A 26,775-nucleotide genomic window follows, 5' to 3' on the forward strand; every position below is an offset into this window, starting at 1 on the left:
AGTGCAGCTAGCTACCTTGATCCAGATTAAACAATACCCAATGACTCTGAAAAACAACAACAACAACAAAAAAGGCGGGGGTGGGGTGGGGAATTGCAGTCCAGATTGCCTGGCTTGAAGACACAGGCATTCTGGTGCCCAGCCAGTCACCCTAGAATATACTTCTGTTGCCTATGAAGAAACCTGGAGCTGGGTGTGGTGGCACATGCCTTTAATCCCAGCACTCAGGAGGCAGAGGTAGGTGGATCTCTGTGAGTTCGAGGTCAACCTGGTCTACAAAGGGAGTCTAGGACAGCCAAGGCTACACAGAGAAACCATGTCTCAAGCAAACAAACAAAGAGAAGAAGAAGAAGAAGAAGAAGAAGAAGAAGAAGAAGAAGAAGAAGGAAGAAGAAGAAGGAAGAAGAAGAAGGAAGAAGAAGAAGGAAGAAGAAGAAGGAAGAAGAAGAAGGAAGAAGAAGAAGGAAGAAGAAGAAGGAAGAAGAAGAAGGAAGAAGAAGAAGGAAGAAGGAAGAAGAAGGAAGAAGAAGAAGGAAGAAGAAGAAGAAAGAAGAAGAAAGAAGAGGAAAAAGAAACCTGGGACCTCTGATTCTCATGAGTTTATTTCTTCCAGAGAAACACATATACACTGTCTTGGACCTGAAAACTATGTACTTCAGCCTCCCATTAGCAGAGATGAGTCTTTGCATTTAAATGGACAGATCCAGAAGGAGGTTACAGCAGGCAAGTTATATAGACTAAAGATTATATTGTCCCAAAGATTTAAATGCTCACCTCCCGCTGCCCCTTCCATCAGAGATTTCCTGGGAAAATAGAGATAAAAGGGCCACCCATGGGACTGCTGCCAGAATTACAGACCTTTGGCTATAGAATGTCAGCTATGAAGGCCAGACGTGGTGGTGCATGCCTTTACTCCCAGCACTCAGAGAAGCAGAGGTAGGCGGATCTCTGTGAATTCCAGGCCAGTCTGGTCTACAAATCAAATCCAGCACAGCCAAGGCTACACAGAGAAACCCTGTCTTGAAAAACAAAACAAAACAAAACAAAACAAAAAAAGAAAACTAACAAAATTCTGATTATGGTCCAGGATGTCATGCTTTGCTTCAGCCTGCCTCACCCCATATAGGGAGGGATTTACCCTCTGTGAGATGTTTGGAAGACCTCCCTGGACTGCTTTCCAGGCTCAGAGACCAGCAGTTGGCAGAACTCTCTAGCCATTCCTTGATTTTGATGTCTGCTAGTCTGCCTTATGGGTTAATTAATCCGAATAACAGCAATATTCACTAAGACTAGTGGGGAATGTAACAGGACCCCAGACCTTATTGAAACTGACTCTATGGTAGAAGTTCCATTCACGCTGTAAAACTCAGTACACAAACAGCCAAAACTAAAACAAAGGACTAATCCATCAACATCATATAGATCTGGAAAAGTCTCAAAATGAACTAACCTTGCTTGTTAGCAGACGCAGGTGGATCTCTGTGAGTTCCAGGGCAGCCAGGGCTTAAATAGAGAAACTCTGTCTCAAAAAACAAACAAAAAAAGATTTATGTGCATTTGTGTTTTGCCTTCATGTGTGTGAAGGTGCCAGATTCCCTGGTATTGGACAGTTGTGACCTGCCATGTGGGTGCTGGGAATTGAACCTGGGTCCTCTGGAAGAACAGCCAGTACTCTTAACTGTTGAGCCATCTCTCCAGCCCCCTGGGGTTTTGTTTTATTTTTTATTATTTTTTTATTAGTGCAGAGATGGCTCGGTGGTTAAGAGCACTTGTTGGTCTTGCGGAGGGCCACGGTTTTGTTCCCTGCACCCGTATGACAGGTCACAAGCCATAACTCCAGTTCTAGGGAATTCAACACCCTCTGCCTGCCTTTTCCATGGGACTGGAGTTCCGGACATTTGTGAGCTGCTGGCAACTGAACCCAAGCCAGGATCGATCCCTAACCCTACTCGGGTCTTCCGGATCAGGCAACCTTCCTTTTACAGCCAACTCTAAAGCCCCAAATTCCCTGGTCCCACCCAAGGTGAGAGGCCGCCCCGTTCCCTCCTCCCACCTGCCCGCTTCAGCTCCCTTTCCCTTTCTCTCCTCCCCCTGTGCCCTGACTCCGCGGCGGGGAGGCTGGGGGCGGGCTCTACACGGCTGAGCCCTCTGATTGGGCCTCTGGAGGGGCGGGGCGGGGCCGGGCCGCTTTGGGCTGAGCCTAGTGGATCTCCGACCTCCGCGCGCCAAGTTTGGGTTCTCCCCGGACGTGGTGTGTCACGTGGTCTGTGGGCAGGTGCCGGGAGCACGTGCGGGGCTGTTGGGACCCAGGCGGGGTGGTTCAGCGTTCGGGTCGGCGGCGGGCCTCCGGTCGCTGTCCGCGTGCTCCTGGGGAGCTCGGAGAACCGCCTCCCGAGTGCTGGAGGCGTGCGCCAGCGCGACGGCTTTGGCCCCTTCCGTAAAGGCGGGAGGACCAGGCGTCTAAGGCCCGCTCCCGCTCCCGCTCCCAAGCGCTGTGGAGGCCATCCTGTGCCACAGGTTGAGGCCGTTTCGCAGAACCCACCACGCTCCTAACACTAGGTATGTCATTTCTGATCTTTGCGGTTGTTTGTTGTTTTGTTTGCGGGGGCCGGGGAGTGTCCCGGGAAGCAGTGAACCCGAACTTGTTATGTCAGTAGCCAAGGATGACCGTGAACTTCTGACTGTCCTGCCTCCACCGCACCAGCGAGCGCTGCCCACTCCTGGCTTATGTGGTGCTGGGGCTGGAACCCGGTTTATACATGTTGCTTCCGAGGTTTGTCTGTAGATCTGTAATCACCACTTTTGATGTACTAGTGTTCCCGGGTCTGCAGGGTGTTACCCCGCTCTAGGAGGCACGTTGGGTTGTAGCGATCTTAGCCCCAGTGCCTCTGTTTCAGGTCTGGAAGTTAGGTGACTCATGGTTAGCTGAAGTAAACACAAATGTGTTTTATTGAGCCAGGAAGTTACTGGACTGGAAACACCAGTTTGGGTCCCCCACGGAATCTGTTTTAAATTTCTTCCTTGAGGGAATGTCGAGCCAAGGTGAGTAATTGTGTTACCCAGGTTCTAGGAAGTACCCAAAGTAAACAAGAGTTCAGATTTTGCCTCTTTTTGGTTTTTCGAGGTTGGGTTATTACTCTGTAGCCTTGGCTATCCTGGACTCACTTTGTAGACCAGGCTGGTCCCTAACTTACAGAGTCCTGCCTGCCTCTGCCTCCTAGACTTCTGGGATTACAGCCACCACGCCTGGCCAGATTCTGCCTCTATTATATATATAGCTTTTGGGATGCGCCTCTGTAAAGCAGAGCACAAAAATCCATTTATGAAACAAGGAAGGCCCATCATGCCTGGCCCTGTTCCAGTGGCAATAATAGTAATAAACCTAAGCTTAGGCAAACCTGCAGTCCTTAATAAAAAAAGATGCTGTTTATTTTCCTCAGAGTGAGCTAAGTCCCAGCATTCCAGAGGTGGAGGCAAGTGGATCTCTGAGTTCAAGGCCAGCATGGTCTGCAGATATCCAGGACAGCCAGGGCTACACAAAGAAACCCTGCCTTAAAAAGCAAAACGAGCAAGCAAGCAAACAAACGAAATAAACCCACAAGGTGGGAAACTCCAGGGAGAGGAGAGCCACAGGGCTGGGCATACCTGGCCAATGATAAGAGTTCTGGCCCTCTGAATAAGATGGTTCCAAGTGGACTTTCCTTCTTTGATGGTTAGGAGATTCCCCCACCCCCCAACATAGGTCCTTTCTAGCCTTCAGCAGTTAATGTTTAAAGAAAATGTTGCCCTTTGGGATTTTAGGAGCAGAGGTCCAAACCTGACTGGTGTGGACTCTGGTTCCCACTTGCCAATTGGCAACGGCCCAGAGAGGTGCTGGGATTGCCTGGGTTCTGATCTCCTGGGTGGAGAGGAACAAGAAGGCACTTTGCATGCCTCTCTGAAGTCACTGTGTCTAAACCTCTCCTTTCCTGGTTGCTGGCTGCTGCTGCTTCAACTGCAGAAGCCCATCTGACTGCGAGTGCTTTCTGTGTTTGTAAGCCTAATGAGTTCATGCTTGTGTTAAAATAACAACTACAAGTCCTGCCTGGGAATTTTCTGTTTAAAAGATGATTAACACTTGTTTGTCTACCTATTCCAAAGAGAGGAAGAGCCCTGTTGTTTGGGACCATTTGGGTTGTTTGCCCCTTGGTTTTGTCCGTCTGTCTCCTCTTAGAGAGTAGGCCCTTTGCCTGTGATCGGCTGCTTTCTGTTAGGTTGTCCTGGCTACTTCTTACCCCTAGCACTCCTTTTTTGGCCTTATGTATTTATTCAGTATTTGTTGGCCTGTGGTCCTTCTCCACCAGAGGAAGCCCCATCAGGGCATGGCTCCAACTGGATTTGCTGACCACAGCACCAAAAAGTAGTAGTCTATGGACAGTCCTTAAATACTTACCCCATAAATAAAGTTTATACAGGTTTAACAGAAAAGGACAGGAGGGCTGCCAGCCATTGAGTAAAGAGCTATGAATGCAGTGTTGTGTTTTTTTTTTGTTTGTTTGTTTTTTGTTTTGTTTTTGGTTGTTTTTTCGAGACAGAGTTTTTCTGTGTAACCCCAGCTTTCCGAACTTGCTTTGTAGACCAGGCAGGCCTTGGGATTAAAGGCATGAGCTACCACCGCCCAGCTGCAGTGGGAATTTTGTTGTTTGTTTCTTTGTACCTCCCAGCTGCCCTTGCACAGGGAGGGCGAGACCAAGTGACAAGCCTTTTGATTTTTCTTTCACTTTCCTGGGAACATTTTTTTTCTGTGTCTGTTTGTGACTCTCTTTGTCGTTAACCTACTCTGAATTTGCATACATTAATTGAGTTCAAACCATGGGTCAGGCTTCTACCCCCTTGAGTCTAGTGCTGGACCACTTTAAGGACTTCTAGATTTTGGAACATTCAGGTTTGGATGTCTGCCCAGGAAAATTAACCATCTTTTGCAGGAGGGGGTGGTCTACCTTCAAAGTAGGATGGCCAGAGGAGAGAACATTTTATCTGCCCGTTATCTGTAGGGTGAAGGCTTTGGTCTATGAGGATCTAAGACACCCAGATAATGTCCCATTATGTCACCTGGCAATATATATATCATACATCATCTGGCAATATCTAGTGGAGCACCTTCCCTCCTGGCTCCAACCTTTCCCTGCTGCTGTGCCCTCTATCCTCCCCGTCCAGGAAGTACCACCTTGCTGACCACCTTTACTTCTTCCCTCGGCCCCAGAAGAGAATGATTTCCATCCCCTGTCCTATGCCCCGGGGAAGCCACTGCCATGGATGGGGAAGAACAGTCGGGTGCCCAGGTGGGTCCAACAGCAAGCCTACCTCACTCGAGCTCGTGTGGCCCGCCTGGCAGACTTAGCTAAGTTCACAGTGACTCTTCCCCTTTCTTCCCCTTTCCCAGGAACATCTTTCTGTGTCTGTTTGTGACTGTCTTTGTCGTCATCATTGTCCTGCTCCAAATTTATATAGATTGAGTTCAAACCATGGGTCAGGCTTCATCTACCCCCTTGAGTCCAGTGCTGGACCACTTCATGGGATCCCCTGATGGAAACAGGAGATAGTACATGACTCATTTGCCCCTTGCTAGTAATGGTTTGTATAACTAGAAACTGCAGAACTCCACATTTTCTGAGAAACCAGCTAAGCTCATTGATTTTTCTAGATTCAGTCATGCTTACTCGTCAGCCCACATAGGATGATTGCCAGCAGGTACGGCAGGTTCTCTTCATGACTGAAGAAAAGGAAATTGGTTCTGGGCACCAGTGGTATGTCCACCCAGGTTCAGGCTGATATTGTTGCGGCCTACACCCAATCCTGGGTGCAACCGAGAAAACAAAAGAAAAGCAGACAAGGAGAGGCTACAGGTCTTCCGCCAGATTCTCAAGGGGGCCCTCCAGGACGCCGCCAGATGGCCCCTAATTTTAAACAAAGTGATATAGGGAAAAAATGAAAATTCAGGCGCATTTTTAGAAAGATTGTTGGAAGCCTACCATATGTGCATACCCTTTGATCCAATGGCCCAAGAACTTCAGTCAACCATCGGTATGGTCCCGGACATACTGTGCTAACTCCAGTGACTGGACCCTGTACACACCATGGTACCAGCCTTTTGAAGTATGTAGATGACCTCCTTGTGGCCACCCAGAAACCTGCCTACAGGCCACCACTTGTTTTACCAAGTGAGTTTTGGCCAAAAAGGCTCAACTGCAGACAAGAGGTAACCTCTCTCGGGTACATTCTCAAATTAGGCCAACGGATGTTGTCTCGATCTTGGAAGAAAACCATTCTCAGTATATCGACCCCTTCCACAAGGAGGCTGGTACGGGAGCTCTTAGGATCAGTGGGCTTCCACAGCCTGGGTGCTGGGGTTCACAGAGATTGCCAAGCCACTCTGTGAGGTCACTCGAGGGCAGGAAGGCACTTTGGACTGGACACCTGAAATGGATAGAGCCTTTCTCAGAAGGGCCTCACTTGAAGCGCCAGCCCTGGTCCTACCAGACATTTATAAACCTTTTCACTTGTATGTGGACGAAAATAAGGGCGTAGCAGAAGGAGCCCTACCTCAAGCCTTGGGCCCTTGGAAGAGCCCGGTTGCAGATCTGTCCAAGCAGCTGGACCCCGTGGCAGTGGGACGGCCACCATGCCTCTCACACTGTAGTGGCCACTGCCTTACTGGTTAAAGATGTAGACAAATTATCACAGGGCAGGAGCTAGTAATAACACCCCCACACTAGAAAGGGGATTTGAAACCCCCCACCCCCCAAATGATGCTATCAAATGCTCAGGTGGCCCACTACCAGTCTTTACTTCTACACCTGCCCGGCATACAATAAAACCTGTCTTCAGGGCTCAACCCCACCACTTCCTGCTGGACCCAGACACAAATGTCTAACATGATGCTCCATCATGCTACAACATGTCCAGAATCTCCAGCGGGATCTGACTCCATGGCTGGATGCAGATCGAGGTCTCTTCAACGGGAGCAGCTTTTTCCGAAAAGGTGCCAGCTATGTGGGGGCAGATTGTGGACTTTAACGGGAAAGTTTGGGCCAAGGCACTGCCTCCAGGAATTCAGCCTTCGCTCTTACAAAAGCTAAGGGAGACATTGTCAGCATCTACACAGATGGTAGATATGCCTTCACCGCTGCACTTGTGCATAGGCCCCTTTATAAGGAAAGGGGCCTCCTCACAGCAGAGTGCAAAACTGTCAAAAAAGAAGTTTTGGCCCTTCTGCAGGCCTTATGGCTCCGTCTCAAAGTTGCTATTATTCTCTGTCCAGGTCATCAGAAGGGAAGCTCGCCAATAGCCCAGGGAAGCAGATGAGGCAGCCAGAGAGGCAGGTCTCACTATCACCCAGGCCTTGGTGACTGTGGTGCCAGCTGAGGTCCCAGATTCACTACAATATGAGGAAAAGGATAAACAAGACATGGCCAGATGCCAGGGAATCTATTGGAAGGATGCATGGTTCCATACAGCTGACACCAAGGTACCCACTTGGGGCAGAGAAAGATTAAAGAGTTACTAAGAGGTGCCAACTACAGAGTCTTTCATCTAGGAGAAATAGTCAAGAGGGCTGTTTCCCACTGCCCCACATGCCAAGCTGTTAATGCCACTGTCTCAAGCCAAGAAACCATAGGAACTTGAGTAAGAGGTCAATGGCCTGGAGCCAATTAGGAAATAGCTTATTCTGAAGTAAAACCAGGGATGTATGGCTCTAAGTATTTGCTAGTCTTTATAGATACCTGCTCAGGAGGGATGAGGCCTTCCCCATTTGGAAGAAAACTGCCAGTGTAGTGGCGGAGAAGATGCTAGGAGACATCCTCCTCAGATATGGATTGCCTACTCTCATAGGCTCGGACAGTGGACTGGCCTTCATCTCTCAGACAACCCAGGGTCCATATTGGGTATGTTGGGGGTAAATTGGAAGCTTCATTGTGCATATCGTCCCCGAAGTTCAGGCCAGGTAGGAGGATGAATCGTACCTTAAATTAACTGGCAGGGACTGGGTGGCTCATCTTCCATATGCCTTGTACAAGGCTAGAAATACCCTTTATACTTTGGGTCTCACCCATTTTGAGATCCTCTACAGGAGAACTCTTCCACTCCTCCCCAGTCTCCAGTCTGAAATTCTCGCTGACTTTGATAATCAAAAGTTTCTAGAATCCTTACAGGTTCTACACCCGACTCAAAAGATCACTGGCCTTTCATGAAGGAGATTTATGAGTCCACTCCGCCCCCTAACCCATATTGCTTTGAACCAGGTGATGAGGTCTGGATTAAGAGACATAATCACAGGACCTTGGGACCCCGCTTGAAGCAGACATCACACGGTGATCCTGACCAGGCTCTTTGCTTTTTCATACTACCTGAGTCTGGGGTCTTTGTTCAGTGGTTCAGTGCCTACCTAACAAGGTAGGCAGCTTTGGAATGAGGGGGAGCTTCAAGTGATTTCAAGGGATTTAGGTGCCTGTTTACCAAAAAATAGAAAAGGTGTATCAGCCAGTCTGGAGAGATTTGCTCGGGTTGATGTTGGAATACACATGTTCTTTCCCTTATTTTAGGCAACTCTGAACCAGTGCAATGGCAGTTAAGGATATCACCCTGTGGTCTTCTCATGAGAAGATGTTGACAGAGCCCCTCAAGGACAGTGATGCTGAGGTGAGACCTGTGGTGCTTTCACATGTTACATGTTTGTACTTTGGAAATCTTGTTTTGGTCCCTGGGGTTTTTGTTGTCGTCTAGAGGAATTATAAATCAGAACATGGCTGTTCTGACAAGAGATCACATCCAAAGACCTTCAGGGTCTGTGTGATGCTGCTGGAATAAAATATGCCTTTAATCCAGGAGAGAGAAGCGAGCAGATCTGAGTTCATGGCCAGCCTGGTATAGAACAAGGATCAGGTATTATATACCTTTACTCCCAGCCAGTGAAGGATAGTTAGTTTGTAGAAGAATGCATCCATGATTGAAAGTGATGTTTAATTGAATGGCAGAAATAGTGACGAATCAGTGATGATACGATGGAATAGGATATGCCCAAATCTCAGGAGACAAGAGAAAAGGGAAGCTACTTGATGGGCAATGCAGAGAGGGAGAGAAGGCAGTTTTACTGGGACAGTGATAGAGAGAGAGGCTGCAGGGAGAACTCAGGTGAAGACTGAGAAGAAACCAGGAGATAAGAGCAGATTGCTGGAGAGGGTTTGAGGCCAAGCAGAGCAGTTCAGAGACTGAGAGAAAAGCATGATTGAATAAATGAGCTGGGAGATGAGTTTGAGCCAGAATAACTGAGCCAGCCAGCTCAGATCTCCGTGAGAGTAGGAGGTGAGCTTAGTAAGCGGTGAGTCACTGAGGCTAGAAGCTTCCGGAACTAGGCCTACTTTAGCAGACAGAGGCAGTGAACTTCTGAGACTACAATTACCTCAGGGGAATAAAAGTTCTTTCTACATTGTTGTTTTGTGGGGATTTTGTTTTGTTTCATTTGGGTTTCTTTTGTGCTGTTGGGGCTTAAACCCAGGGCCTCATTTCTGCTAGGCAAATGTTCTATTACCATACTGCACTAAATTTTTCACTGTGATCCTGAGTTAACTTGACTATGTAACAGACAACCTTGCTGAGTGACAGATTGGGCCTGGGGTGTAGTAGTACCATGGTAGAGCATTTGCCTAGGATGTATAAGAATCCCAGTTACATCTCCGGCACAACCAAAGAGAACCTGTGGCCAATAGTCTTGTGGTGATAAAGGTAGGTATTTCCAAGTTCAGAACACAGGGCTAGGTGCTCTAGAGGAAAATAGGAAGAAGGTTGGCCCTTCCTTTACATTGCACTGGAACAGACCTGCTTATATGCCTAAAAGCAACTTGATTTTGTAATTGTTTTATTAATATATTATTCACTTGTACAGTTCTGTGGTTTTAGCATACAATAATCCTCAATTTGTGCTATAGTTATGTTCTAATAAACCCACATAAGTTCAAAATAGGCCAAACTGCATGGAATCTACCTCACCTGGCACGCATCCTGGCTTGGCAGTGTAAAGCATAGTAGTTTGAGTGTTTCCTGTCATGAGCTCAACAGGCACTGTGGCTTGCTGCCCCTGCCAGCCTCGTGAGAGAGGGTTAGACTCTAGCCAGGACACAATTAAAAACTTGAAGTGGTTTCTTTCTGCCTACTGCCTGGTGCTTCTAAAGCTGAGAAATTGTATGTCTGGTGGCATCTGGACTCACAGTAAAGTGTAGGACATTCACATACCCAGGAATCCATGAGCAGTTACCCCAACCCTGGGCAACCATTAGTGGGGTTTCTGTTGTGTTGAATTTTTCTTCTCTCTCTTTTTTTTTCTTTAAATTCCGAGACAGACAGGGTTTCTCTGTGTTGCCTTGGCTGTTCTAGAACTCACCCTGTAGACCAGGCTGGCCTTAAACTCATAGATAGCCATCTGCCTCTGCATCCCCAGTGCTGGGATCAGAGGCATGTGGCAACACTTCCTGGCTGTGCTGTTTTTGTTAAAATACTTTTGGAATAAGGTTCGTGGAGATAAGAACTTGGTAAAATGTAAAGATAGAATTAAAAATTAGCTGGGAGTATGTCCACGCCTTTCTTGCTGGCAGAGGCAGGAGAATGTGAGGCTAGCATGGTCTGTGTAGTGAACTCCAGGCTACCCAAGGCACATAGTGAGACCCTGTTACCAGCAAACAGACATACACAATACAGATTAGCTGTGATATTAAATCACTGTGTTTTGCTGTCCAACTGAGGATGACCTTGAACCCCTGATCATCCTACCTTCACTCCCAGATTACATACTTATACCATAGCAGGTCCTGTTTAATTTGTTTTAAATTCATTTTTTGTTGCTGTTGTTTTTTTTTTTTAAACTCTGTGTGGCCAAAGGTGACCTTGAAACTTCTGATCCTACTCCCACAACCATGAGTGCTGAGATTGCTGGCATGTGCTGTGCTACCCAATTAACTCAATGCTGTAGGTCAGCCTAAAGGCACTGTGAATGCTAGATAAGCACCCCAGCCCCTGAGCCTCACTCCAGCCCCATGTCTGTTTCCTTTTGATAAGGTTTACAGCATTATCAAAAAAGAGAGCAACCGGCAGAGGGTTGGATTGGAGCTGATTGCCTCAGAGAATTTTGCCAGCAGAGCTGTGTTGGAGGCCCTGGGATCTTGCTTAAATAACAAATACTCTGAGGGATATCCAGGCCAGAGGTGAGTGAGCGTTCTTGAAGTCCTACTTTAACATAATTTTGTTTTTCTTGGTTGAGACATTGTCTTGCAATGTTCAGGTTCAGGTTGACTTTGAACTCTGACCCTTTTGCCCCAGCCTCCCAAGCACTATTGCAGATACAAGCTACAATGCATGGTTTTCAGATACAAACCTCCTGTGGCTTGCTAGTCAGAGGGTTGTCTTCCCTTCTTGCTCTTCTGATATAACTCCTCCAGTTCTCTGCTTGGGTGGGATTTTGTAGTCTTTCTCAGAACAGTCAGTCACACTCAGAAGTCCCTATACGAGACCTGCATAGCTGGCTTCATGCCTCTAAGTCAAATGGTTATAAGTAAGGCTTGTCTATGAGATACACAGCCCAGCCTCTAGCAAGGTTCATTGTCCTGTGAGAAAGCTACAGAGAGTAGCTTTTGCTCTGACCTTTACATCTGGGAAGTGAAAAAAGTGTGTATTGCAGGCTCTCTGAAATGCTTCTAATCAGAAGTGTTTTTTTTATCAAAATATCTACTTAACTCATTGGTTAAATATTTTATATCTGAAACCCAGACTTCTTCAAAACTTGAAACTTTGGTGTTTCTTGATTCTAACTATGTAGATATACAACTTGGCGTGTGGACCAGGTTGGCTACAAACGTGCTGATCCACCTTCCTCTTTCTCAAATGGTGGCTTGCAGGCATGCGCCACTTTTATTTTTGGTGGTGCCTGCTGGTAATTGATTTGAGGGCCTCATTCACATGAGGCAAGTCCTCTACCACCAACATGGATCTCACTACAAAGCATAGGCTGGTCTCGTGTTTCCAAGTTTAAGTGGGCTTCTTGCCATAGTCTCCCGCAGGTGTGTGTCACTGCACTCACATTTTTCTGTCTGTTTATTACAGTCCTCATCAGGCAAGGAAAATACAGAATTTGACAGTAGTTTTTGCACATGTATGCATTTGTTTAAGTGGGAACAGGAAAAAAGGAAAGTGTTGTTGTAAATAAAAAATAGTGTTAGGTTTTATATTATTTATTATTTGCCCTGTGATTATCACAGCAGCATTATATAATTGCCTTGTTTACCTCGGGCTGCACAGATATTTCTACCTCACCGTTCACCTCTCAGCCCCCGTCCAATGCCATGTGCCTTAATCCTCATCCCTTCATCCATAATCCCATGGTACTTGCTTTTATTCTTTATCTGGGTCTTTTTATGCCATCATTGGAGTCCTTTCTCCAGTCCCATGTGGTTCTTTTTTTCCATGCTAATGCATGGTAGCACCCTCCTTTTTCCTCTCTTCCCAGCTATCTTTCCCATGATCAGTTTTGTTCTCCAAAGCTCAGGAACCTTAGCCACGCCCATCCCATTCTGCCCTGCCCAGGTATAGGCTGTTTAATCAACCAATCAGATATGTCTTAGTCAGGTTTACAAAACAAAGATAAGTGTAACCAGAATTAAGAGTCGGTAACATGCGCAGACCAACCTCCAAAAGGAAAAGACAGTGCATTCTGTCTGAGATGCCCTTGTTTCTTTTCATCCTCCCTCCCCCTTTTTCTTTAGACAGGGTTTCTCTGTGTAGCCCTGGCTGTCCTGAACAGCTTTGTAGTCTACAGCTATGTAGACCAGGCATGGCCTCACCACTAGTAATACTTCACTGGATTCTCACAGCAACCTTAGAGCAGGACCCACTTCCTCCCAACATTCTCTGCCCACGCTTGAGCATCTTGCACTTCTGCTAGGCGCAGAAACTGGGCCCAGGGTGGATGTGGACCATGCTTCTCTTCACAGGTATTACGGTGGGACTGAGTTCATTGATGAGCTGGAGATCCTGTGTCAGAAGCGTGCATTGCAGGCCTACCACCTGGATCCTCAGTGCTGGGGGGTCAACGTCCAGCCTTATTCAGGTGAGTGTTGCATCCGCATGGACTCTGGGTAGCTCCTTAGGCCTGGCTCTGTGGTGGCACAGTCATCAAGTCAAGTCCTATAAAAGGTTTCTCATAAATAATAGAAACAAGGCAAGGAAATATGTATCTGTGTGCACTGCCCTTGGACTTACTTAGCTCTATACTGACCTCCAAGTAGAACTCCACCCTAGCAGGTACTATCAGTGGGACTGGGACAAGGTTACTTTCTAAAGCTCAGGAAAATCATGGTGATAGCTTGCCATGTGATTGTCTAGTAGCCAAGTTCCTGGATAGTAGCCAAGTGCCCAGTTAGTGCAGTTGGTAAAGCATGAGAGTCGTAATATCAGGATTGTGGGTTCATGCCCCATGCTGGGCACCAAATGTCATAAAGAAAGGAAAATTCTAACTGTTTGATTTTTACCAGTGAACATTCAGGAGCCAGATGCGGGGGTGAAAGCCTACTAGCTCAGAGAAGCAGAGAAAGTACCCAGTTGATCTTCCTACTCAACTCAGAAGGAAAAGGCCCAAAGCTCAAAGTTAAAAGCTTGCTAGCAGGGCTGGAGAGATGGCTCAGAGGTTAAGAGCACTGGCTATTCTTCCAAATGTCCTGAGTTCAATTCCCAGCAACCACATGGTGGCTCACAACCATCTATAATGAGATCTGGTGCCCTCTTCTGGTGTGCAGGTGTACGTGTAAGCAGAATTCTGTATACATAATAAATAATAATTAAAAAAAAAAGCTTGCTAGCTCAGCTGATGGAGAAAAAGGCTTGCTAGTTTACCCAACAGCCCAGGAAGAAAAAGCCAACAGCTGAAAGCCTAAGAGCGAGCTAAAGCTCTCCATGCTGTCTGAAATACTCTTCTCTTAAAGTCCTTCTTTTCAGTTCAGTCCTGTCAGCTGGTTACTTGCTCTGCCTCTTGACCTAGGGTTAACTTTACCAAATCCTGTGTAGAAAGCTGTACGATTAAAGATGTGTTGGGGCTATTACCTGTTTACAAAAAAACAAGAAAGTTCTTAGATTAAAGGTGTGTGTTAGGGCAGAACCATAACAAACAAAAGAGAGGTTTTTACAGTTCACAGTCTCACAACAGGATCAAATATCCTGTAACATGCCACTTCCTGTCTTGTGGGTAGAAATAGTCAAGGCTTCCTGTTCTCCCTGTTTCAGGCTCCCCTGCAAACTTTGCTGTGTACACCGCCCTGGTCGAGCCCCATGGCCGAATCATGGGCTTGGACCTTCCAGATGGAGGCCATCTGACTCATGGCTTCATGACAGACAAGAAGAAAATCTCTGCCACGTCTATCTTCTTTGAATCCATGCCTTATAAGGTAGGGTTGTATGTGTCTCTTTAGAGCTTTCCTTATGAGTTGGCACCCATGGGGATAAGTAATTTCATGTACACAGTGCTGCTCCTCCCTCTTTCTGGAGCTCACTTTCTTGCCCCAAGCACTTCTCAGGTTTTTGGCATACTGGGGACAACAAGGAAGAGGATTTAAGGTTTGGGCCAAGGCTGTGACTGAGGAAGGATGAGCTGCACCAGAGTAGTGTCCACCCAGAATTGTAGCAAACAAAAGAGAGGTTTTTACAGTTCAGCTATAGCCAGACCCTGGCCACACCAAGGTCAGCAACGTCCCTCTGTCTAGCATCAGTATTAACAGCTTCAGTGTAATAGCCATGGGCCTGTACAGCCCAAGCAGAGCCAGGCTTTGCCTATATATGGTTACAGTCCAGCCCTGCAGCCCACCACTGTCCCTAGTTGACAAACTGTTCTCCGGCATTACAGCCATGAACCCACCAGTGGAATCAGTTATGTCACAGCCATTAGCCACAGCAAGTGTGTGTGTGTGTGTATGTGTGTGTAGTCAGAGGGCTCTTTTTGTATTAACAGATGAGCCAAAAAAAAAAAAAAAGCATATAAGGGTTGTAGGTGTAGATGTGTAGATCAGCACTGCATGACTGGAGCATTTGTGTCCCTGTTATCCCAGCCTTTGGAAGGGTTCCAAAGTTCAAGGCCACTTGGAGCTACATAAAGCCCTGCCTAAGAAAAGGGAAGGAGGGAAGAAAGAAAGATTTGAGCCCTCCCCAGGCATAGGGACACATACTGTCCTAACACTTGGTAAGCTAAGGCAGAAGGATTATGAGTTTTGAGGCCAAATGAGGCTACATGAGTTTCAGGTCAGTGAGACTTTGAGTTGAGAAAATGAAAGTAAAAACCAAAAGATCCAAGGGCTCATGCATCATTATGATAGGACCAACACTCAGAGATGGAGATATCTCAGAACTGCAGAGAACCCGGCACCCACCTGGTGGCTTACAACTGCCTGTAATTCCAGTTCCAGGGGACCCCAGGCCTTCTGATCTCTGCCATTACCAGGCATGCATACAGTGCACACACATACATGCAGGCAAAACGCTTATATAATACAAGAAATAAATCGTATAAACCAGTGATAGTTGGATAGAAGGAAGCGTGCATATTTTCTGTTGTCTGGTAATGTTTTCTTCCTAGTGTCCCTCTTTCTGGTGTCTACTCTGCTGTCCATGGTTGTCTTCTGTTTGCTACCATGAAATAGATGGCACTGAATCTTTCCACTCAGCTCAATATTAGGTGTGCTTTTCTTTTAAAAAAAAAGTGAGGGTCAGCAGGAAAACACGCTTGCTGCCAAGCCTGGGGATCTGAAGTCAAACCCTAGGACTTACATGGTAAAATGAGAGAACCAACTCTCATAAGTTGCTTTCTGACCATGGTGCTTGTGCACACACACACGTGTACACAAAGATGCTAATAAATAAATGTAATGGCTGTCATCTTTCTGACCTCCTAGTGACTGTTAGGAGGTTGTACTTGTAGGTGTGAGTGACAGCCTGAGGGTTTCTTGTCACAGATCTTCCTGGCCAGCCTAGAAACTAGATTTTTTTTTTTTTTTAATCAAAATAAGGGTCTCTACTTGGTAGGTAAGGGCCTCTGTACTGTTCTTCCAGAAGTTGGCTAGCCTCTGAACACTTCCTGGTGGTGTGTCTTTGCTGTTGTTAGGTGTTTGTTTTAAGATACATTTTTAGGGCTGGAGAGATGGCTCAGAGGTTAAGAGCACTGGCTCCTCTTCCAGAGGTCCCAAGTTCCAATTCCCAGCAACTACATGGTGGCTCATAAACATGTATATTGAGATCTGGTGCCCTTTGCTGGCATGCAGGCAGAACCCTGTATATGTAATAAATAAACATTTTTTTAAAGATACATTTTTAATTTAAGTATATGAGAATTCGCCAGAATGTTTGTTTACATATATGTATGTGTGTGTATATCTATGTATATATATCATGTGTATGTATCTCGTGCCTGAAGAGGTCAGAAGAGGGCATCAGATTCCCTGGAACGGGAGTTACGGACAGTTGTACGCACCATCGTGTGGGTGCTGTGAAACAGACCTGCGTCCTCTGCAAGAACAGCAGTTCTCTTACCTTATGAGCCATCTCTGCAGCCCGTCTTTGTTGTTTTGATTTAGTCACTCACGCTATAGCCCAGCCTGACTTTGAACTCATGACAATCCTCCAGCCTCAGCCTACTTAGTACCTGGGGTTACAGGCTTGTGTAAGCAGGGGTGACTTTCTTTCTTTTTTTCCTTTTTAAGTTATTTGTTATTTTAAAAAATTTGTTATTTATACAACATTTTGCCTGCATGCGTGCCTGCACATTGGAAGAGGACACCGTATCTCATTATAGATGGTTGTGAGCCACCATGTCGTTGTTAGGAATTGAACACAGGACCTTTGGAAGATCAGCCAATGTTTTTAACCTCTGAGTCATCTCTCCGGCCTCTGGCTGTGTCTTCTTTATTTTCTTGGGCTCTTTGTTCTGTAACATGGGATAGTACCTAGGGCTAAGGCTCCCCTTTATCCTGAGTCTCCTGTGAGGGCTCCCAAGTCTGTGATATTTGGCCTTTTATATCCTTGTGCAGGCTGAATATAGTGCCCTGCCTCAGGTCCCCATCTGTGTTGTGGCAAGCTGAATGGCCTCGGGTGGGTGGACAGGGAACACTGTTTGGCCAGAGGAAGCAGCCAAGCCTGTGGCTCCTTGATCTCCACAGGTGTACCCAGACACTGGCTACATCAACTATGACCGGTTGGAGGAGAACGCCAGCCTCTTTCACCCAAAGCTCATCATCGCAGGTGCGCAGCCAGAGGGATGCAGGTCCGGAAGGCCTCGACAGCTGCTCCTCTAGGCCACTGTGGAGAGCGCAGGACATGGGCTTGAGACATAAGTCTGTCCTTTTAAGGCCTGGGTTGTAAGGAGCTATTCTTTGAACCAGACCTCTGCCATCTTCATGAGGTCTGTTGTGCCTGTTTGCAAAGGTCTGTCTTGATTGCATTTGTGGACAGTTTACTTTTGCTCTCCTACCAGGAGGGAGCTGGAAGGGTAATTGAACCCATACCCTGAGTGTCAGGCCACTTCTCCCAGCCATCTGTGCAGTTTTGCCCTAAGTGTACGTGGCCTCCATGAGGGGCTGGAGTATCTAGACTGGAGAACACTAGGGGAAGGGAGCTTTCTATACTCTGTTATTGAAAAACCATCCATGCTGATGAGGGCTCTCCAAGGCAACTGCATTTGGTCACCTATACTTCCCATAACCTCTCATACTTCCCATAACCTCTCAACCCATTAGTAGGACCAATAAGCTCATTGGTTTTCCAGTGAGAACTTGTACTTTGGCTTGTTATTGAGAATATATGAGGGGAGGGCAGGCATTGTTCACTTTTAGAGAAGAAATTTTAACAACAGCTGTCAATAGTGCTCCCTGGATCAGTGGTTCGGGCCTTAGACTTTTCTTAAGGTGTTTTAGAAACACAGGGATGGTTTTGATGTTTTGTTTGATTAGTTGATTGTTTTGAAACAGGTCTCATTGTGTAGCCCTGGCTGATCTAAACTTGTAGACCCACTGGCCTCTGCCTTCCTAGTGCAGGGACTAAAGGTGTGTATCACTACACTTAGCTCGGGGATGGTTTTGAGGGTACACTATTCATCTGTCTGAAAAGAATAGGGGGATCTCCCTGCAGATCTGTCCAGCTCAGCTATCCTGGACATCTTTGACACTACCATGTCATTTCCCCTGTCGCAGGGACCAGCTGCTATTCTCGGAACCTGGACTATGCACGTTTGCGAAAGATTGCTGATGAAAATGGGGCGTATCTCATGGCAGACATGGCACACATCAGTGGGCTGGTGGCAGCTGGTGTGGTGCCTTCCCCTTTTGAACACTGCCATATAGTGACCACCACAACCCACAAAACCCTGAGGGGCTGCCGTGCTGGTATGATATTCTACAGAAAGGGTAAGTTCCCTCATGCCCCAGCATGAGACAGAGTGTGGGCTAACATTTCCTGTGGGAACGAAACTGGGAAAACTCTGGACTGTGACTTCTGGAAAAGATCAGGATTCTGTCTTGAATTGTTCCTCAGGAAATATAGGCTTTGAAGGAAGCCCCAAGCCACAGTTCAGTGTGTGTGCCAGGAAAGGGCCTTAGCCAGTATCCTGCTCACCTGACTCCTCACAGGACGGAGGTCAGGTAGCCAAGAACTATTTTTGGTGGGGGTACTTGCCTGCCACAGGATGTGGAGGTCAGAGGACAACTTTTGGGAGTTCTTCTCCTGTGGGGTCTAGCAATTGAACTCAGGTTGGCAGTTTTGCACAGCAAGGGCTTTTACCTGCTGAGTCATCTGAGTGGCTCATAAAGAGAGATTAATGTGACCTGTAATCCCAGTTCTTGAAGCAGGAAGATGAGGAATTCAAGGCCAGCCTGAGACCCTGTCTGAGAGGGTGGGGGTGACCGTGAGACTAACACGGATGCTCACAGTGATGAAGCACTGGTGCAGGAGGTGTGGCATGATGGCACACATCTATAAACCCAGCACTTGGGCAGAGGACGGCTGCAGGCTTAGGGGCAGCCTGATCTCTGTAGCAACTTCTAGGTCAGCCAGGGCTACGTAGTTAAGACTGTTTTGTCCATAAAACAAATACAAATAGCCTATGTATGAATGTCATCATTTTAGTGAGGTGTTTTTCTTCCCAGGACCTTATACCCCAGCTCTGCATAGACTTCCCTTATTCTGGAGTTGCTACGATGGTGAAAGGCGTTTATGTAGTTAGGCGTTTATGTAGCCCATAGCCATGCGAAACACAGCAGCTGGCCCTCCTGTGTGACTTACCCTGGGAGGATCTATGTCCTTACCTTACCACACCTCCTACCTGGTATGGGCACTTCCCAGTAAGGCACCTTTTCAGTCTTCTTGGGCCTGTGCCTCTGAGGACTTTTGTCAGTTTAGTCTGTGTGGAGTTGTTGGTGTGTTGTTTTTTGTTTTGCTTGTTTTAAGCTTTAAACCAGGATCTCATTCTATAAGACAAGCACTCAATCCTTCTGCCTCACTCTCTCAAGTGATCAGATTTTAAATGTGAGTCACAAGCTAGGTTTCTGGGTTGGTATTTCTGAGTCACTGGGATTTGTTGACCCTCAGCCAGCCAGAGTAGATCTTCGGTTCCCATGTCATTTTGGGCTACCAGCAGCTTCTCTGAGTCTTGTTTTCCTGATCCTAGAGCGGAGAGTGTCACAATAGTACTCAGGCCTCTACATGGCCATTCTGGGGATTGACACGAGGTGCTTCTGTAGCGGTCCCTTGGCTTAAAGAGACTGCAGGGGTTAGTGATGCTCACCGTTGGACAGGAATTGTCTTTACTGTTAACCTTTCTTGTGAATGGTCATCTGAGCGTTACTGCCCTTGCACTAGCATTCTGGCCTTTGGAGGAGGAGGAGGAGGAGGAGGACAGCCAAAGCATTTGACCCACTCTGGAATATTTCTCTCCTTTCAGTTTCTAGATTTGAGACAAAGTTTTTGTTTTTGATACAAGGTTTTCTCTGTATAGCCTTGTCTGTCCTGGAAGTTGCTTTGTAGATCAGGTTGACCTAGACCTTAGAGATCTGTCTGCCTCTGCTTCCTGAGTGCCCTTGCAAGATTTGTGGGGTTTTTGTTTGTTGGTTGGTTTGGTCTTTTAATTAAGGAAAAGGGACCAAGCATGGTGGTGTACACCTTTAATCCCAGCATTTGGGAAGCATAGGCAGGTGTCTCTCTGGAGCCTAGCCTGGAACATACTTTGTAGAACAGCCTGTTGCAGGCTAGCCATGACTGTTAAGCAAGACTATATATAACATATAATGTATAACATGTATTTTTAGTAGGGGGCAGGTGTACAACTGAAACCAGCAGTCCACCAGTCCACCCAGTCACTCCGCTACAGGGCCCTTTGCTCTGACATTGCAGCCAGTCAAGGCTGAGGTGTGACTAGCTGCTCACACCAATTTGGCTGTGAGTCTGAAGGAAACTGGTCCGTCTGCTAACATTCTAGCTTCTTTACCAGGTGTGCGCAGTGTGGATCCCAAGACTGGCACAAAGATTTATTATGAACTGGAGTCACTCATCAACGCTGCTGTGTTCCCAGGCCTCCAGGGCGGTCCCCACAACCATGCCATTGCTGGTAACGTCACCAAGGCTATTGTAGAGCCCTTGGGTTGCACCCTCACCATCACAGCCTCGTGAAGTCCATAATTCTCATCTTGCCTGTCCTCCAAAGGATGTTCCTGGACCTACACACTGGAAAAGGAACTTAGGGGGAAGTGTCTGTATAGGAGATGATAACATAGGAGAAAGGGGGTTGGTTAAAAGTGGTGCAAGGTGAGGACAGGAAAGAAGTGTCTCATCACGCAGATTGCTACCCTTAGGCAAAACTGCACTAAGGGAGAAATCTGAAAGAAGACTGTGGCCTCCAGTGAAGAAAAGTAGGGGCCAATCCTACAGGCCGAGCTACTTCTCTTCCATGGAGGCTCCCACATGACCCTTGCACCTTGAACCCTGGCTGCAGTGGTAATTCCTGGGTTCCATATGAGCCCTATGGCTCTCATTATTATTCTACTTGCACATATGGCTTGTAGCTACCTTTAACAGTCTGAGTCATCCTCCTGTCATCTTGGCAGTGGATGTGGCACTCAGGACAAGGTAGGGTTTTTCAGGCAGGACATCAGTGTGTACACTGAGATTGGAAAAGGCAGAATATAGGGGCTGGAGAGATAGCTCAGCAGTTAAGAGCACTGGCTGTTCTTCTTGGGCCTGGTTCATTTCCCAGCATCCACAGGGGGTTCACAACCATCTCTAACTCCAGTTTCAGGGAATCCAATATCCTCTTCTGGTCTCTGTAGGCATAAGGCACCTAAATGACACCAGCACAGACATATATACAAGACAAACACCTATATACATTGTAGAGAGGGAGAGGGAGCAATGATAGCATGTGCCTTTAATCCAGCGTTGGGGAGGATCTCTGAGTTCAAAGCTAGTCTTTCTCAATGCAGCATAGCAGCGTAGAGAAGATGCCTGGGGGATGGGAGGTGGTGGGACCTGGGCTGATTTTTCCACAGTGCTTGTATGCTTAGCTCTCACAGTTCCCTCTATCCAAGTTCCACGCTGGGTTGCTGGCACCCAAGCACTGATGTGTTCCACAAGCGGACAGGAGGCTCCATACCAGGACTTAGAACATGGAATCTGCATAGTGCTCTGCTTCTTGTGCCTTATAGTCAAACAGCCCTCAGGAGTCATTAAAGGGTGACAGTGTACCTAAGTAGTGAGGGGGAAAGCAGGCCATCCCTCTTGTGGGAGTACAGCTTGGAATGCTGCATTACATTACACAAGACACTGACTTTGTTCCTCCAGAGCATCATTCTCATATATCAAGCATAAAAAGGACACAATCTGTCCTTGTGGCATTCAGGTTATCATTGAGCTTTCATCCTTAGAGATGATTACCTCCACAGCAGTCCTTAGGGAGTGACTTCAGTGAAGTCTGCAAGAGTGGCGGGCTAATTATAGGGCTAGAGCAATGACTATGGGAGAATATCACAACCATCCTCTGGGTTCTATCCCTAGGACTGTAAATGAACAATTGGGTGCTCAGGTGGTGGTAGTGGTGTGTGTGTGTGTGTGTGTGTGTGTGTGTGTAATTTACAGACACAGGGCTTCGTGAAAACAAAGCCTGCTCTTGAGTCACCACCTGTCTTTAAATCTCTCTCCTTGTCCAGGTGTTGCAGTGGCCCTGAAACAAGCCATGACTACAGAATTCAAAATCTACCAGCTCCAGGTGCTGGCCAACTGCAGGGCTCTGTCTGAGGCCCTCACAGAGCTAGGCTACAAAATAGTCACAGGTATACTAAATGCACATAGCGCTGGCCTGCCCTGCTCCCCTGGGTGGGGATACTGAAGTCTGTCCTCTTGGTTCATCTGGTTAGGGTGTGGACTGCCACCACTGCAGCGACCCTGACCACCTCAGACAGCATACCCTCAGCTGTAGGTCTTTCCCTTACCTTCTTAGCTACTGCTTGACACCCAACATGGGTACTGCATATTCTGGGAACAGCTGTCACCCATTTGTAGATGGCAGAGCCAGCATCCTTCCATTTGGTGATAGCTCACACCATCCATGAGGCCAAGACACAGTAGGCTCTCCCTGGTTCTTGCCAAGTTTTGGGTATACAATTTGAATCTCTTAATAGTCATGTGACATACCAGTCGTTCCCCCCCCCCTTTTTTTTTTCTCACATAGACCCCTGAGATCCCAGAATGTTAGCTGATGGGATCCGTATAGCAAATATGTGGACTTGGCTGTGGTTCTGCACAACTAGGCTGCAGATTTAACTAAGCTGCATCTTTGCAACCTGCAGCACTGCCCAGGGCTGAAGGGAGAAGTGGTCTTCCAAGGCCACACCCTGGTTTAATGAAAGTTCAAAGCCTCTGGGAAAGACCTAGAGGCTCAGAAACTTCTTCATGCCCTTGGGCTAGGTCAGAGCGTCTGTAACAAGTGCCTGAGATACTCAGCTTACACAATACACACTGACTGACCTCTGGAGCATCTGTCCTGTCCTGTCCACAGCCAATTATCCCAATTAGCCCCTTTGCTTTTGGACAGTACATCATGGTGGGAGCTTGTGGTAGAGCACAGCCATTTAGCTCATAGCCAGGAAACAAGAAAAAGAAGGGGCTGAGACCCACAGTCTTCAAGTGACATAAAGACCTACTAAGTCTGTCTTTAGGAGACGGGAGGTTTCTTTTTGAAACAGGTTTCATTATACATGCCCATTTCCAAGTACTGGGTACGACAGAGGCATGTATGACTGGGCCCAGCATCAAGGCCCATCTCCCACAGGGTCTGTCAGTTTTTGATAACGTTAGAATGGAGAGCAAGCCTTTAGCACCATTAACTTTTGGGGAGCATGAGGTCGGAATTTTTGCACTGCCTGTGTCTCTTTCAAAATGTGAAGGCTTTGCACACAAACCAGATGCCTAAAAAGTTTTGGAATAGAATTTTTGTGTTAGGGTTGCTCAACCAGTAAGGTTTGTCAAATGTTCTAAGATGTAAAAAAAACTCACCTTAAACACTGCTTCCGGTCTTGGCATTTACTTTTATTTTTTTTGTTGTTGTTGTTTTGTTTTGTTTTGTTTCCAGACAGGGTTTCTTTGTGTAGCCCTGGCTGTCCTGAAACTTGCTCTGTAGACCAGGCTGTCCTCAAACTCACAGAGCTCTGCCTGCCTCTGCCTCTGCCTCCTGAGTGCTGGGATTAAAGGTGTGTGACACCACCATTCAGCTGGACTTAGCATTTTGAATGATGTTCAGTCTGTATTCCCGCCTCATGGGCTTTGGAAGGAACCCACAGAGCCTCCTGAACATGTGCTTACGACCCAGCTGCATGACTAATTGGACCCTACTCACTGCTCAGGTGCTGCTTAAAAGGTGCTCTTTGTTGTAGTGTCTGAGGTGATATCTCAGTATGTGGTCTTGGCCTAGAACTCATTTAAGAGATCCACTTGCCTCTGCCTCCCAAGTGCTGGGATTGATTGAAAGCGTGTGACACCATTCCTATCCCAGAAGGGCTGGGAGTGTGGCTCAGGGTTAGAACATTTACCTAGAGTCATTTGTCACGGAATCCATAAGACTTGACTGAGTGTTCTGCAAGGGCCTCTACAATGTCATGGCACAGACAGCCTCAGAAGCTGCTAGACACTTCAGCCTGCAGCTGAGCACCTCTTTGTATAATAATCATTTTATAAGAGCTCCTGTCCTCTTCTCTTTCCTGGATGCCTCTACCCACATCTTTGCAAAACAGCAGGTTCTTTTCCTTGTGACATTAACCTTCTATACTTCACTTTATCCAACTTTGTTTCCAGGTGGCTCTGATAACCATTTGATCCTAGTAGACCTCCGCTCAAAGGGGACTGATGGTGGAAGGGCTGAGAAGGTACTGGAAGCCTGTTCTATCGCCTGCAATAAGAACACCTGCCCAGGTGAGGCTCCTCTGTGGTTCTTCCCTTCTGAGGTTGGCCTGTCTGCATTTCTTTCAGCCGGTGTTGCAAAGTATTCAGCTGAGGAGACAGACCACAATAAGGGAAGAGCAGAAAGGAACAAACTAATTGAGACAGGGACTCTTTAGAAACAAGCCTCATATCAGGCCCTGACAGAGGTTAACCTCCGAAGGACCCAGGGCCACACCACCCCCAGAGCACTACTTTTCCTAGGGTAATACAGTGGCACACAAGCTTCTTTACCCTCAGGCTAGTTTTTTAAGACAGTTGTCTCCATGTTAGAGAAAGCTGGGATCACAGACTGGGATCTACGTGCAACTGTCCTTTTAAAATACACAATGGGCACAGTGGTGTATTAGGCACAACTCAGGGCCTTGTTTGTCTTGAAGGTGACAAGAGTGCATTGCGGCCCAGTGGACTGCGTCTGGGGACTCCAGCGTTGACATCCCGTGGACTTTTGGAAGGAGATTTCCGAAAAGTTGCACAGTTTATCCACAGAGGTGAGAATGCAATGTTGGAGGTTTGTATGTATGGAGTTTCTGGTGTGTTTTAGCAGCTAAGACCCAGCCATTGGTGAGAGCTGGGGCAACAAAATCACTCTGGTCTACAAATCCCTCTTGGATGAGGTTTATAAATAGCGTCCACTGTCAAGGGACACATCCCAGAATCACCTGAGGGGAACACTGACACCTCTGAGTTGTGGCAGAATACACAGTGAAGGAAGCCCCACATGGCACTCACTCTACTTTGTACAGGCATTGAGCTGACTCTGCAGATTCAGGGTGAAATGGCTGAGAGGGCCACCCTGAAGGAGTTCAAGGAGAAGCTGACAAGTGATGAAAAGTACCAGAATGCTTTGCAGAAACTCCGGGAAGAGGTGGAGACCTTCGCTTCCAACTTCTCGCTGCCTGGCCTGCCTGATTTCTGACAGCGCAGCTTACATTTGCCAAGAGGGTAGGACTGCTCTGGGACCCTGTGGAGTCTGCCCTCTTGAGACCACCAACCTGTCCCGAAGTGGACCACTGAGCTGCATCATGCTTTGGAGGGTGTTTCTGTCCAGTTTGCATTTCAAATATTCTCGGACAGATTATTAAGGACTACAAATTGAAACTTCATTTCTCAATAGCTGTATATAATTCTGGAAAAAAGTACTATGTAGCTATTTGACCTCATTCATCCAGTGCAGGATGAGGCAGAATTCTCTTTTCTCTTTACTAAGTGGCAGGTGAGGGAATGCTCAAGTTTTCCATTCTTCCTACTGTGTCCCCCAGAAGACTGCCAGAGCATCCCTGAGTGTTCTGCTCTGAGCTTGAGATGGTACACTAGGGGAGTATATGTATAAGCAGAAATAGTATTAGGGGCTGGAGAGACAACTCAGCACTTAAGAGCACTGGCTGCTCTTTCAGAGCATTCTTGCCACATGGTGGATCACAACCACCTGCAACTCCAGTTGCAGAAGATTTGACCCCTTCTTGTACTTTCTGAGGACAGCATACACACATGAAGTGCAGATATGCATGCAGGCAAAATAGCAATACACATAAAATTTTCTTTTAAAGAAAAAATGTCAGCAGGTTGAGGTTTTAATAGAAGGGCTAGGGGTGTCACTTAGGTCAGTATGTATGATGCCCTGGGTTCATGCCTAGGGCACAAACACACTCCTATAGAACTGGCTGTCTCCACAAATTGGGAATCCCTTCCTGGTATGAGAATCGGTGGAGGCCAAAGGCTTTGTGTTTCACCTGCCTAATTTAACTAGATCCTTTCTGTAATTAGGGACCCAGATGCCACCTTCCCGAAGAGTCTTTTATTTTTCACATTGCTGAATTGCAAACCATCAGTGACTTTAATATGGACAGTTTTTTACCCACAGAATGTCTACAAGAATTATAGCTTTAAAAAATACAACCAGTTTTTATATTTTAAAAATATCTGAACTCAAATAAATTAATATCTTAAAAAGTACACTCCTCACACTGTTTGGCATTCACTCTGACTAAACTTTTGTGCATAATGCCTATGGAACATAGTGACATCAGCAGGGCTGGTCCAGTACTGTGACTGCAGCTAGCAGGGTTGGGACACGTTCACAGACATGGTGGGAACATGCAGTAATAAAATAGCTTCTTAGAAAAGGACAAGTTCATTACAGGCTGCCGCTCACTAACTGCTGTGTGCTCTAATCCAGCCTTCAGCTCCAGTTGTCTAGCATAAGATAGTTTGGCCAAGGCTCCCTGGGAGCTGGTCCAT

The 26,775-nt window shown here is 46.9% G+C and overlaps 1 protein-coding gene across 1 annotated transcript; it reads left to right on the forward strand.

The window, feature by feature from the left end:
- The first annotated feature begins 2,253 nt into the window (after nucleotides 1-2,253).
- Nucleotides 2,254-26,490, forward strand: Shmt1 (serine hydroxymethyltransferase 1). Its single transcript, XM_060363598.1, has 12 exons — nucleotides 2,254-2,559; nucleotides 8,583-8,679; nucleotides 11,089-11,234; nucleotides 13,017-13,132; nucleotides 14,302-14,462; nucleotides 17,220-17,301; nucleotides 18,249-18,461; nucleotides 20,540-20,656; nucleotides 22,251-22,373; nucleotides 24,391-24,507; nucleotides 24,915-25,025; nucleotides 25,281-26,490. Exons 2-12 carry the CDS (start codon nucleotides 8,602-8,604, stop codon nucleotides 25,451-25,453), a joined length of 1,437 nt encoding a protein of 478 aa, XP_060219581.1. The 5' UTR covers nucleotides 2,254-2,559; nucleotides 8,583-8,601; the 3' UTR covers nucleotides 25,454-26,490.
- Nucleotides 26,491-26,775: the final 285 nt, after the last annotated feature.

Source organism: Meriones unguiculatus, chromosome 11 (genome assembly GCF_030254825.1).
Source record: "Meriones unguiculatus strain TT.TT164.6M chromosome 11, Bangor_MerUng_6.1, whole genome shotgun sequence".
NCBI lineage: Eukaryota > Metazoa > Chordata > Mammalia > Rodentia > Muridae > Meriones > Meriones unguiculatus.

What these genes read in the sequence shown, in the direction of transcription:
- Shmt1 (XM_060363598.1), top strand. Translation starts at nt 8,602, where the DNA reads ATGGCAGTTAAGGATATCACCCTGTGGTCTTCTCATGAGAAGATGTTG. An exon ending in GAGGGATATCCAGGCCAGAG is followed by an intron (nt 11,235 to 13,016) that starts GTGAGTGAGCGT and finishes TTCTCTTCACAG; the next exon opens with GTATTACGGTGGGACTGAGT. An exon ending in CAACGTCCAGCCTTATTCAG is followed by an intron (nt 13,133 to 14,301) that starts GTGAGTGTTGCA and finishes TCCCTGTTTCAG; the next exon opens with GCTCCCCTGCAAACTTTGCT.